A 12,037-nucleotide genomic window follows, 5' to 3' on the forward strand; every position below is an offset into this window, starting at 1 on the left:
GGGAGGGGCTGCCGGGCTTTGGCGGCTCCCGAGCATCGAGAACGGAGCCAGAGCAGCTTCCTGCCTGCCCCCCGCGACCATAGAGCGCGGGCCCAGGGCGCCGCCCGCGGGTGGGGGACGTTCCCAGGACGGAAGTGGCCGAGAGAGTGTCGAAGGGAGGGCGAGGCCGGAGCCCGAGGGCGACCCGAGAAGCGGCGGGGCGGCGGGCCGGCGGGCGGGGCGCAGAGCCAGGCAGCGCAGGTAGGCCAGACCGGGCCGGGCGGGGGCCTTAGGGTGGGGCCGCGGGGCCTGGCCCCGGGGCGGGCGGGCCCTGCCTCTCTTGCGTGTCCGGTTCGGGTCCTATTAGTTGGAGAGGTCAGCGTCCAGCGCATCTCGGCTTGAGCTCGGCGTGAAGTAGGCCGTCTTGGGGAAGACAGGCCTTTCCTGGGAGCAGTCCTATGTCTGGGATAGGCTTGGGGGAGCGTGAGGAGTCGGGTGGCAGCGGGGCGCAGGGCGGGGACGGGCTTTGGTGTTAGCTGATAGCGGGCATGTGGGTAGGAAAGCTTTGGGTGAGTTGGGGATTAGGTGGAGTGCGTTTAGGAATCAAGGGTCGCTATAGGAGTTAAAAGCTGGGGTTAAAACTTAAGAGTTAGTGTGAGTCAGGTCCGTTTTAGATAGGTAAGGTTTAGATTACGGTCATTATCTTGTTTGCTGGGATGGCCATCATACGTCATAATTTGAGTTCAGGGTCAGGTTAAGGGTCAACAACAGGAATCAGGTTAGAGCTTGTTTGAGGGATTAAAGAATGTTGGCATGGTCGGTGTTAAGGATAAACAGTGAAAGCGTGAGTTAGGAATCAAGTTATAAATGAACTAAAGTGGCTTAGGGGTCAACATTTAGGGTTAACATCAGGGGATTTGGTGCTAAAGGCAAAACTTAGATCAGTTTCAGGGATCAGGGATTGGATATGAGTCTGTGCTAGGAAAGGGATGAATGTCCAAGCCGGTACTGGGAATCAGGAAACAAATTAGAGATGGGGTTAATGTTAGGAATTTGGGGCAGCTTTAGGGGTTGTGGTTTGAGGCTAGCATAGTTGACCTTGAGCAGATAAAATTTAAGAGGTTGGCAGTAGGTAAATGCCCTTCTTTTGTAGGGAAGTCCTTTATTCCTATGTAGTTACAGGGGCTTCTTTTTACCCAGAGAGATAAACTAATTTGAGGCTAGCGTTCTGGCTTTAGCTAGAATTGCAGGCATCTGGGATTCCAGCTTCTTTATTCCATTCTCTAAGCCCAAGGCCCTTGCTGTGGCCACCACAGATAGGGGACAGAGATTCTGGACTGTGTTGTTTACAGACAACATAGGTGGGAAATAGGGACCCAGGATGTACAAGGCCTAGTCACAAGTTGGGGACTGCCTAGGGAAGAAGGAGCTAATGACTATGGGGGAAGCTAACCAAGGAATCACTGTTGCCATGGGAGAAGGGAATAACTGAATCCCCTGAAAGTTTAGCCCTGCTGTCTCCCACTTCACTTGTTCTCTTGGTATTAAGCCCTCCTCTCCAACTCTCATCCCTGACTCTGCATTTCACACCCATCCTGCCTATCCCCTTACAAAATACTTCCCTTGCCTTTAACTCTCCCATGCTCATCTTATCATCCGTTCCCATCCTTAGTTCTACCTCCCTCACCAACCTTTAATCCGCACATCCTACCTGAATTTACCCTCATCATAACCTGAGCTTTCCCATCATTTTAAATTACTCTCCTACCATTTTCACCCAGTCATGTACCTACATTCCACCTGGTCATCTGCTGAATACCCTACTCCCATCCCCTGCTGTGTGTCACCCCCTGGATCTAAGCCTCTTTTAATTTCTTGGACCATTTGTAGATCCCCTTCCCCCACTCCCCAACAGAAAAGAGGAAACGAGACCCAAAGAGGAAACTGGGTCTTGCTGATCCCACGCCCAGCCAGGCCACTGACCACACCCCCACTTCACTCCCAGCCTGACCCTGCCACTGACCACAGCACTATCCTCTACTCAGCCTGACCCAGCCACTGGCTATACCCCATCCCCCATCCCAGCTCCAGCTTTACTTAGACATTGCCAATGTCCCTTAACTTTCCCACCCCCACCCCAGTCTGATTTAGTGACTGACCACAGGCCCAGCTCTTCTCAACCTCCTATAGCCTGACCTGGCCTCTGACCTCACCCCATCATTCCCTGACTTAGCCACCATCCATGTAATCATTCCCCTTCCCCCAACCTGATGCAATGACTGGTCATATATGTATCTTATGTATATGTATTTTTCCAAACACCATCATCACCAGCATTCTTTTTCTACACCCTGTCTTCTCATCCTTTTTCTACACTCTGTCTTCCCCATTCCCAGCCTGATGCAGTCACTAACCCAACCCCATCTGCCCCTAGTGGCTACTAATCATATACTCATACCCTTTTTCCCCACAGCCTAACCACATCCCGTAACCACAGCCTCATCCCCACATTCTCTGCCCAACCTGATCCTTTCCCCTCTTCCCAATTCCTCACCTAAACTCAAGCTGCCCCAGCCGCCAAAGTGGCTGCTGATGATAGGAAGCTGTGGGACTCTAACCTGTCTACCTTAGTAGTTATTAGGTCCTGTCAATTCTACCTCCCCAAACTTTTCTGAGTGACATCTTCCTCAATGCCATTCTAACTCCGGCTTCATTACCTTTAATTTGTACTAATACAGTGTCCTTCTAACTAATCTCCAAGGTAACTGCCAGAGTTATTTTTCTAAAATCCAGTTCCGGTTATGTCTCTTCTCTGCTCAAAGACTCCCTTGGCCTCCTTTTGTCCTCCAATAAGTAAAATTCCTCATACCCCTCTCTAGTCTTCCTCTGCCTTTCCATCCTAACCCTGACTTCCCCACCACTGCTCCCTTGCAGGTACCCTGTGCTTCAACAGCCTGCCTGCTCACTTCCCTGAATGCTCCTCCACGATTTACTGCTTCTCCATCTTTGCTTATGCTATTTCTCTGCCTGGAGTGAAAACTACCCCTGACACATCTCCAGCTGGCTGGCGTAGTGGAGAAAGCTTGGGCTTTGCAGTCAGAAACCTGGGTTCGGATCCTGGCTTCACAACTTATTATTTGGAGAAGTATTTGAACAAGTATTTAACATCTTTGAGTCTGTTTTCTGATCTGTAAAAATGGAAATAATGACACCTACTGTAAGGATTAAATGAAATTATGTATACAATGCAAGTGACATAGAGTCAATAAATGGCAGATCACTATTGTTTTTTATTATCTCTATTTTTTAAAATTCTAGCTTCAAATGATACCTATCATGGAGACTTTTTGGTTCCCCTTCCCTGACCTAAAGGGATCTCTCTGAGCACACACCTTTTGGCTCTTACCACATCCTGCCCTCCGTTGTGATTCTGTACTTGGCTTATTCACTCATCTCGTGGACTGGGAGCCCTTTGAACTCAAAGGCTAGGTCTTACTGATCTTGGTCCCCAGCCACTGAAAGTTTGGCCCAGGGTCTTCCCCACAGCTGGCCCTCAAGGAATGCTTGCTGGGTGAATGGAGAATGTCTACATAATGGGAGGAGAGACACTGGGTGCCGGGTGTGCTTGTTATGGAGGTTATCTGTGCAAAAGCTGTGTGCATAGGATGGGCTCCCTAGGAGAAGATAATGCAGTCGTGATGGGATCTGTGTGGGGGCTGTGTGATTGAGATAATGTGTGTATAGAGAGAGTAAGGTAGCTTTGTGGGAAAGAGCTCTGCCTAGGCTGGGGTGCATCTGGGGAGAATGAGTGTGCATGTGAGTATGGAGGGGTTGTACTGGGGGAAGTTCTGTGCAGCCCTTCAGCTAGCTGCCCAGTCCAGCTCTAAATGAGTCTCCAGCAGCCTGAGGCCGGATATGTCAGTCTCACCCACAGCCCTCCCCCACTGCCAGTGGTTGCGGACTCAGAGGCCAAATTTGGTAACAGACTGAGTGTTACTCCCCCATCCCTCTTATATTCTGACTGTCTTAAGCTCTTTCCTTTTGTTCCTGTCTGTAACTCCCTATCTTTCTGCAATTCCCCTTGTGGGTATCTGCTCTGACTATATTCTCCAAGTACCCCAACTTTCTTAGCTCCAATACTCTTACATTCCATTCCTTGCTGGGATTTGACCTCCTGTCCTCCATTCCCCCCCTCCAATTGCCCAACTTCTTTGGAATGCATCGCAGGAATGTATTGAGGGAGGAGGAGTTCCCTGGGAGGGGGACACGGCGGTGGGGAGTTGCTGTTCCATCAAACACAATGGAAAAGGGAGCAGAGTTCTCAGGCCAAAGGAGGAATGAGCTAGCTTCTACTCATACTTGTAGCAGCCTTGTTCTTTGCCACCACCACCCCCAATTCACTGATCAGTTCTTCGCGTCCACTCACCCTCTTGTAGCTGTGTGAATATCCACTCTGGACCAGCTGGGGAGTAAGGGTAGGCATGACTCAGCTCCCTTATCGGGGTCTCACCAGAGGCTTCCGTGCTTGAGGAGGAAGGGGGTGTCTAAGTGTCCGGAGGAAATGGGGGGAGACATGCAGTTTCAGCTTAGTGTGAAGGGTCCTTTCAGTCCTGCTTCTTGGCTCCACAGACTCCTCCAGCTTCTCGGATCCTCCAGCCCAGCCCTCATTCTTTCATGGTCAGCAACCCCATAGCCAGGTCTGTCCAGCTGGGACACAAGCGGATAGTAATAAGGTTGGGCAAAGTGCCCCAGGAGTGGGGAGGGGGCAGAGAGCTGGAACTGGGGAGACTGGGAGGGTCCTCTCTTATTGGGGAGTAAAGACAGAGAGCTGTGGTTCTTCTCTTTTGAGACTCTGGACTGCTTGTAAGGTCAGAAATGGTCTATCTGCCACTTGGTACCAGACCGCTGATCTAGACCATTTTCATACCTGCCTCCTGTCTCTTGTTTCTACTTATATTTTCAATTCTCCTCATCCCATCTCTCCTAACTTCTTTACCCTCTACCCCTTCTTAACTTCCCTGGCTTTCAAATGCCTTCTGTATCCTAACACCCCCATCTCTGCTTTCCAGCCTTCCCCTCTCACCCTGCTTTTCCCCATTTGAGGCTTGTAGTTTGCCAGGAGGGGAATGGGCAGCTTGTATTTGCCCATTCTCTTAGTTAAGAGGCACCCAATCCCTGTACCAAGCAGGGGCACATCAGCAGCAGCCGGGCAGACTTGTCCTCTTGCAGCCTGTGCGCCACCTGCTGCCTCCAGTGGCTCCTCTAGCCTGCTGAGAGGGGGTGCCAGGAGGGTGGAAGAAGGTGGGGTAGGACTAGTATTCTGAGCTGCACTGAAAATACAGTCAGGGGAAGTGGGTGAGACAGAGCAGAATTCGAGACAGACTTGCTGAAGAGGAGAAAGCATGGGAGGAGTTGCAGGACTGAGTATTAACTTGATGACTTGGAACAAGCAAGGACTGAGTTACAGGGACTGGGTCCTTTCTCTGGCCTGTCTTGAAAATGTTTCCTGGCCTCCCAGAGTCTATTTCCCCTTCTCCAAAACACAAGAGTTGACCAGATAACTTCTGAGATAGATCCCTTTGAGTTAGAGAATCACATTTCTAGCTTGACTGCCTGGGAAGCCCAGTACAGGGCTAGGCTCCTTCAGAAGGCCCCCGCATCTCAGGTTAGAAAAAAGCTGGGGCAAGAGCGGACCCCTGAATGGCTTGAGCAACCAGTATTTGGTCTCCCTGCCAGGCTAGCTAGAGTTTGTTTGCAGGCTTCAAGAGCCTTAGGGAATTATAACATCTTCATTTTGCAGAGAAGGCAGCTAAAGCCATGAGAAGGAAGGTCACGTGGTGAGAAGAGAGCTCTGAAAATCCCAGACAGGGAAGAGCCAGCAGGACACAGCAGGAGACAAAGAGAGAAAAATACTGAACCAGGCAAAAATGAAAACAAGGCAGGAGTAGGGCTGAGAAAGGTGATCAGGGACAAGGGGCAAGAGAGATACTTGGATGAAAGTAGGGAGGTACAAATTCCAGTGGTGGGGCAGGGCAGTGTCCTCAGGTAGCACTGCATTTCAGACCTGCTATTGTACCTTGCAGACCAGCTTCTCCTTTCCCTCAGATGTCTTAAATTGTCAGGACTTGGCCGGGCGTGGTGGCTCACACCTGTAATCCCAGCACTTTGGGAGGCCAAGGCGGGTGGATCACGAGGTCAGGAGATCGAGACCATCCTGGCTAACACGGTGAAACCCCGTCTCTACTAAAAATACAAAAAATTAGCCAGGCATGGCAGCGGGCGCCTGTAGTCCCAGCTACTGGGGAGGCTGAGACAGGAGAATGGCGTGAATCCGGGAGGCGGAGCTTGCAGCGAGCTGAGATCGCACCACTGTACTCTAGCCTGGGCAACAGAACGAAACTCTGTCTCAAAAAAAAAAAAATTGTCAGGACTCATTCTTTTGATGTAAATAATTTTTCACTCTTTAAAATTATTAAATACAATGAACCTTATTACCATCTACTTTGGTGAGTCCCTTTCAAAAACACTCTTCCCTTGGACTCCACCATCTGGGGGGCCTCTTCTCCCACCAAAAGAGTGTATTCTAATGCCCTGATGCCATGGGTCAGGTATAGCCAGGCTGGAGAAAAGAAACTGCCACCATGGTTGCACTTTCACTGAAGATCAGCATTGGGAATGTGGTGAAGACGATGCAGTTTGAGCCGTCTACCATGGTGTACGACGCCTGCCGCATCATTCGTGAGCGGATCCCAGAGGCCCCAGCTGGTCCTCGTGAGTCTGACTCCCCCGGTGGCTGGAGTGGGAGTCTTCAGTCCCTTCTTGTTCCCAGGCTCTCGGCCTTGAGAGTTGACCCCTTTGTCCCCTAAGACTACTCACCCCTCAGGTCTGTGTTCCATGGTTCCCTCGTTCTTTAGGCCCAAGGTCATGGGAGAAATAGTCAGGGGCAACATGGTACAAGCTGTTCAGCCACATTGGGGTCTTCATAAGCCTAAAGTGATCCATCCTCTCTTTTAGCCAGCGACTTTGGGCTCTTTCTGTCAGATGATGACCCCAAAAAGGGTATATGGCTGGAGGCTGGGAAAGCTTTGGACTACTACATGCTCCGAAATGGGGTAAGTATCCTTTCATCAAGGACCACCACATCCCCTTCCATCAGCTTCTCCCTGTTCCACCTCCTGTTTTCAGCACCCACATCTGTTGTCTCTTAGCCCTCCCCATGCTTTCTTCCTATTAACAGACAGTCATAATTCCCTGCTTTTGAATGAACCACCATAGTCTTCCTTTCAGTGCTCCACTCTCTCCCCTCGGGCTGTGTAAAGAGGAAATAATACCCCTAGCTCAGAGTAGGCCCCTGTCTCTTCTTCCTGCCCTAACAGGACACTATGGAGTACAGGAAGAAACAGAGACCCCTGAAGATCCGTATGCTGGATGGAACTGTGAAGACGATCATGGTGGATGACTCTAAGACTGTCACTGACATGCTCATGACCATCTGTGCCCGCATTGGTAAGGGGCCCCAGTACAGTTGAAAGCCTGGGCCAGAAAGCCTCAACTCTCTCAAAAGGCATGGATGCAGTACCTGGGAAGCTAACAAGCCATCTCCTTCCTCAGGCATCACCAATCATGATGAATATTCTTTGGTTCGGGAGCTGATGGAAGAGAAAAAGGAGGAAATAACAGGGACCTTAAGAAAGGACAAGACATTGCTGCGAGATGAAAAGAAGATGGAGAAACTAAAGCAGAAATTGCACACAGATGATGAGTGTAAGCAGAACTAGAAAAAAGAGGGCTTTTGAAATGGGAAGGGTGGGAAGGGGCTTCAGCATCTGCTTCTGCCAGGCACTGTTTTACACCCTGGGGATACATCAGTGAGAAAACAAAGTCCTACACTCATGGGACTTACATTTAAGTGAGGGGAGGTAGGAAATGCAGAAATAAACAGAGACCAGACAGCACAGGGGCCATGGGGGTTTGGCACTGAGGGGACTGTCTGTATCCCAGTGAACTGGCTGGACCATGGTCGGACACTGAGGGAGCAGGGTGTAGAGGAACACGAGACGCTGCTGCTGCGGAGGAAGTTCTTTTACTCAGACCAGAATGTGGATTCCCGGGACCCTGTACAGCTGAACCTCCTGTATGTGCAGGTATGCAGAGGACTTGACTGGGGTGGGGCAGGAATAGGGAGGGGTCGGAAGCACAGTGTGCGTGTCCCTGCACCCACACACAACATTCGCCTCCTTGCCCTGTGCTCTCCAGGCACGAGATGACATCCTGAATGGCTCCCACCCTGTCTCCTTTGACAAGGCCTGTGAGTTTGCTGGCTTCCAATGCCAGATCCAGTTTGGGCCCCACAATGAGCAGAAGCACAAGGCTGGCTTCCTCGAGTGAGTGACCCACATCCTATACCCTGTCAGGGCCCAGGACTCCCTGCCATTGTGACCCCAGTGAGCCTGTCTCCATTCCAAGCCTGCCCCCCACTGTTTTTCTTCCGAGGTACCAGGGTTTGACCAACATAGCTACCCTTTTAGTTGCCATCATCCATTGTCTCTTCTCTGCCTCTGGAATATGAATGTAGTTCAGTATCTCTGCCCCTACCCCCATCTCTGAAGCAAGCATGTCACTCTTTTTTGAGATTATCTGAAGAATTTTGCTGCAGTAGCCAGAGGGAAACCGGGTAAAATTTTCCCTATAGGGAACATGGGTTAAAAGTCTCACAAGCCTCATCTGCTGGTGTTTCTTGGAATGCAGAGTTTGGCGTGGCTTTCTCAGCTTCCTAAGTGCATGGTCATCCTTCTAGAAAGCTCTTTCTCCTCTTGGTTCCCTGAAATGGTGCTCTAGACCCACTTTCCCTCAGGGACTGAGCCTCTAACTTAATTTTCCTCAGTCCCTTTCCCTACAGGGAGAGACACAGCTCACATTAAGAATTCATACTGGCCAGGCTCGGTGGCTCACACCTGTAATCCCAGCACTTTGGGAGGCCAGGGCGGGCAGATCACCTGAGGTCGGGAGTTCGAGACCAGCCTGACCAACGTGGAGAAACCATGTATCTCTACTAAAAATACAAAATTAGCCAGGCGTGGTGGCACATGCCTGTAATCCCAGCTACTCGGGAGGCTGAGGCAGGAGAATCACTTGAACCTGGGAGGTGGAGGTTTTGGTGAGCTGAGATCGTGCCATTGCACTCCAGCCTGGGCAACAAGAGTGAAACTCCATCTCAAAAAAAAAAAGAAGAGTTTACACTAAGTCACCTCTATTTCAGAAGATAATCTAGACTCTATTCCCTCAGAGTCTTTTTTCTCCCCAAAGATAACACTGTCCTAGGTATTTCCTCATACCCCCAGGCCCACAGTTCATGGCCCACATGTCCCCTGATGCTGTCTACCACATGCTGACCCTCCCTTTTCTGGTGTAGCCTGAAGGACTTCCTGCCCAAGGAGTATGTGAAGCAGAAGGGAGAGCGTAAGATCTTCCAGGTGAATGTGGGTAGGGGAAAGTATTTGGGATGACCGCGGAGCTTTGCTGCTTAATCTTACTGACTAAATGGCCCCCTGCCTCCTCCCCGTCTCCCCTAACTTGGCTTTCACCCACCGGGCTGTTATCCCACCTCACCTGTGCCAAGAAAGCAGACAGCTTGGGCTTTTAGTCTCAGCTCCATCCCTGCTTTTGCTGTGCAATTCAGTTCAATATTCTTGTAATCTTTTATTTACCTCTGATTTGGGATAACAGTACTTGCCCCGTGTAGGACTGATAGGATCAAATGAGGTAGCATAATCTGAAATTACTGTGAAAGAGTATAGTCTTTGTCCACTATAAGGTGTTACCCCCACTCTGAATACTCAGCCCAGAAGGCCTTCTCTTTGCCCTTCTACTTCCAAACTCTCTGTTCATATCTCCAGAATGTCTGCAAGTTCCTTGACTGTATCCCTTGACTCATCGCTTCTGCATAGCCCTTATCAGCCTCCATCCCGTTACCCTCTCGTTCTCATATCTTGCACTCCTCAACCTTTCCAGTGTCCCCATAATTCTCTCTTGTTAGAGTTAGCATCCAACCTTAATTCCTTAGCTGTGATATGAAACTCTTTGCTAAATTCTTCCCCATTTTATGCACAGGCACACAAGAATTGTGGGCAGATGAGTGAGATTGAGGCCAAGGTCCGCTACGTGAAGCTAGCCCGTTCTCTCAAGACTTACGGTGTCTCCTTCTTCCTGGTGAAGGTAGGTTATGGACCCTTTTCACTGCCCTCCTTGTTTCCCACTCTTGCCCTTTTCTGTCTCTGAAAGTCTCTGGCCTTGCCCTCAGTCACATCTCCCACCATTCCCTAAGATTCCCATTCTCTTCCTTGCTCTGACCTCATGAAAACCTGCCTGTCATCAGCCCTACACCACCACTTCCCTCCCTACCCTGCATTTTCCCTTGTCCATTAGCCCTCCGGGCCACCTCAACATCCCCTATGGCTGCAAGCTGATCTGATCATTCACCTCTCATTTGACCTCTGACCTATAACACCAACACCAACCTCTGCCTCATAGGAAAAAATGAAAGGGAAGAACAAGCTAGTGCCCAGGCTTCTGGGCATCACCAAGGAGTGTGTGATGCGAGTGGATGAGAAGACCAAGGAAGTGATCCAGGAGTGGAACCTCACCAACATCAAACGCTGGGCTGCGTCTCCCAAAAGCTTCACCCTGGTAAGTCTGGGGACTCCAACAAGAAAGTGCTTTGGGAGTTTCATTAAAGGGGCAGCTGCAGAGGTCTCTTCCCTCTCTTGGGGTAAGTATACTGAGTATTACTCCAGAAAAAAAAGGAGGTTAGAGTAGATGGAGAATCTTCCTCTGGAAGAGTGTGAGGCTTAAATGAAATGGGTGATGGACTTATTCTTTAAAATCAGCAGAACAAAAATCTCATCAGCAAGCTGAGATCACAGGAATTCTTGTGGGTGTGGTGAAAGGAAAAATGTGATAACCTCCCTGTTTCAGCAGCAGCTATATACAGTGAATTTTTGACTTTATATTATAGGGTTATGAATTGAAAACTGATATCAACTTGATAAAGTACCCTAATGACACAAATACAAATTATAGGAAATGCTGTTTTTTCCCTTTTGGATACTACAGCCAACCTTAAAGTGTGGCCATTTTATGCCAAATATTATATTCTCTCAATTTTATCATCAGAGTAAAAATAAGAGACTTCCTAAATGATATGTATTTGAAACTGTGTAGTGTAGAGGCCACTCCTCAGAAGTAAAAAATTTCCCTCCAAGGAGAAAATAAAGAGGAGGTTCAAGAAAGGTGGGCATCTTCCAAGAGGGCCTTTGCCACGGGAAGGCATCTCATCAGCTCAACCTCGGGCCTCCCATCCTAGCCATTTCCATCCTGGATAGATTTGAGCTTTCCCTCTGAGTCCCCCACTTGTCACCCTAGGATTTTGGAGATTACCAAGATGGCTATTACTCAGTACAGACAACTGAAGGGGAGCAGATTGCACAGCTCATTGCCGGCTACATCGATATCATCCTGAAGAAGGTGAGCACTGCCTGCCCTAGCCTTCTCCTTATCGCCTCTTGCCCTCTCCACAAGCCAGTCCTTTAGAAATGGGCACTCAGATTGCTTGAACCTGGGAGGCGGAGGTTGCAATGAGCCGAGATCTTGCCTCTGCACTCCAGCCTGGGTGACAGAGCCCTTTCTTGTCAAAAAAACAAAAAACAAAAAAAGAAATGGACACTCAGCTTCTGGAAAATGGCTGGTTATGGAAAGAAGAGGCTGCCTTTTCTCCACTTCCCTCTTCTTTAACTATCCCAACTCTTGTTCCTTTTTCCTTCCTACAGAAAAAAAGCAAGGATCACTTTGGGCTGGAAGGAGATGAGGAGTCTACTATGCTGGAGGACTCAGTGTCCCCCAAAAAGTACGAAGGGAGTTGGGCTGATCCCATTTCCCAGGGGTAGAGAAGGCAAGGCCTAACTCTAAGGACTCTTGGGAGGTGGGGAGTCCTTAGAATGGTTCTTTAACTAGTTGCAGGCTGTAGTGAGACCTCACACACCTGCAAAGGTAGTGTAACTGG

At 49.6% G+C, this 12,037-nt stretch overlaps 1 protein-coding gene across 2 annotated transcripts in view; it reads left to right on the forward strand.

Moving 5' to 3' along the window:
• Positions 1–106: 106 nt before the first annotated feature.
• Positions 107–12,037, forward strand: part of TLN1 (talin 1) — a 33,891-nt gene continuing 21,960 nt past the window's right edge. Inside the window, exons 1-12 of one of the 2 annotated variants that reach the window (XM_034967401.2) lie at positions 107–240; positions 6,588–6,750; positions 6,994–7,091; positions 7,356–7,485; positions 7,591–7,743; positions 7,981–8,123; positions 8,236–8,363; positions 9,392–9,452; positions 10,090–10,194; positions 10,510–10,665; positions 11,401–11,502; positions 11,805–11,881. In XM_034967401.2, coding sequence (XP_034823292.1) covers positions 6,621–6,750; positions 6,994–7,091; positions 7,356–7,485; positions 7,591–7,743; positions 7,981–8,123; positions 8,236–8,363; positions 9,392–9,452; positions 10,090–10,194; positions 10,510–10,665; positions 11,401–11,502; positions 11,805–11,881 — 1,283 coding nt within the window. In that variant the 5' untranslated portion in view covers positions 107–240; positions 6,588–6,620. Of the gene's footprint in view, positions 241–6,587; positions 6,751–6,993; positions 7,092–7,355; positions 7,486–7,590; positions 7,744–7,980; positions 8,124–8,235; positions 8,364–9,391; positions 9,453–10,089; positions 10,195–10,509; positions 10,666–11,400; positions 11,503–11,804; positions 11,882–12,037 lie in introns of those variants that run through there. The other variant, XM_034967402.2, reaches the window with a different exon arrangement.

Source organism: Pan paniscus, chromosome 11, assembly GCF_029289425.2.
Source record: "Pan paniscus chromosome 11, NHGRI_mPanPan1-v2.0_pri, whole genome shotgun sequence".
NCBI lineage: Eukaryota > Metazoa > Chordata > Mammalia > Primates > Hominidae > Pan > Pan paniscus.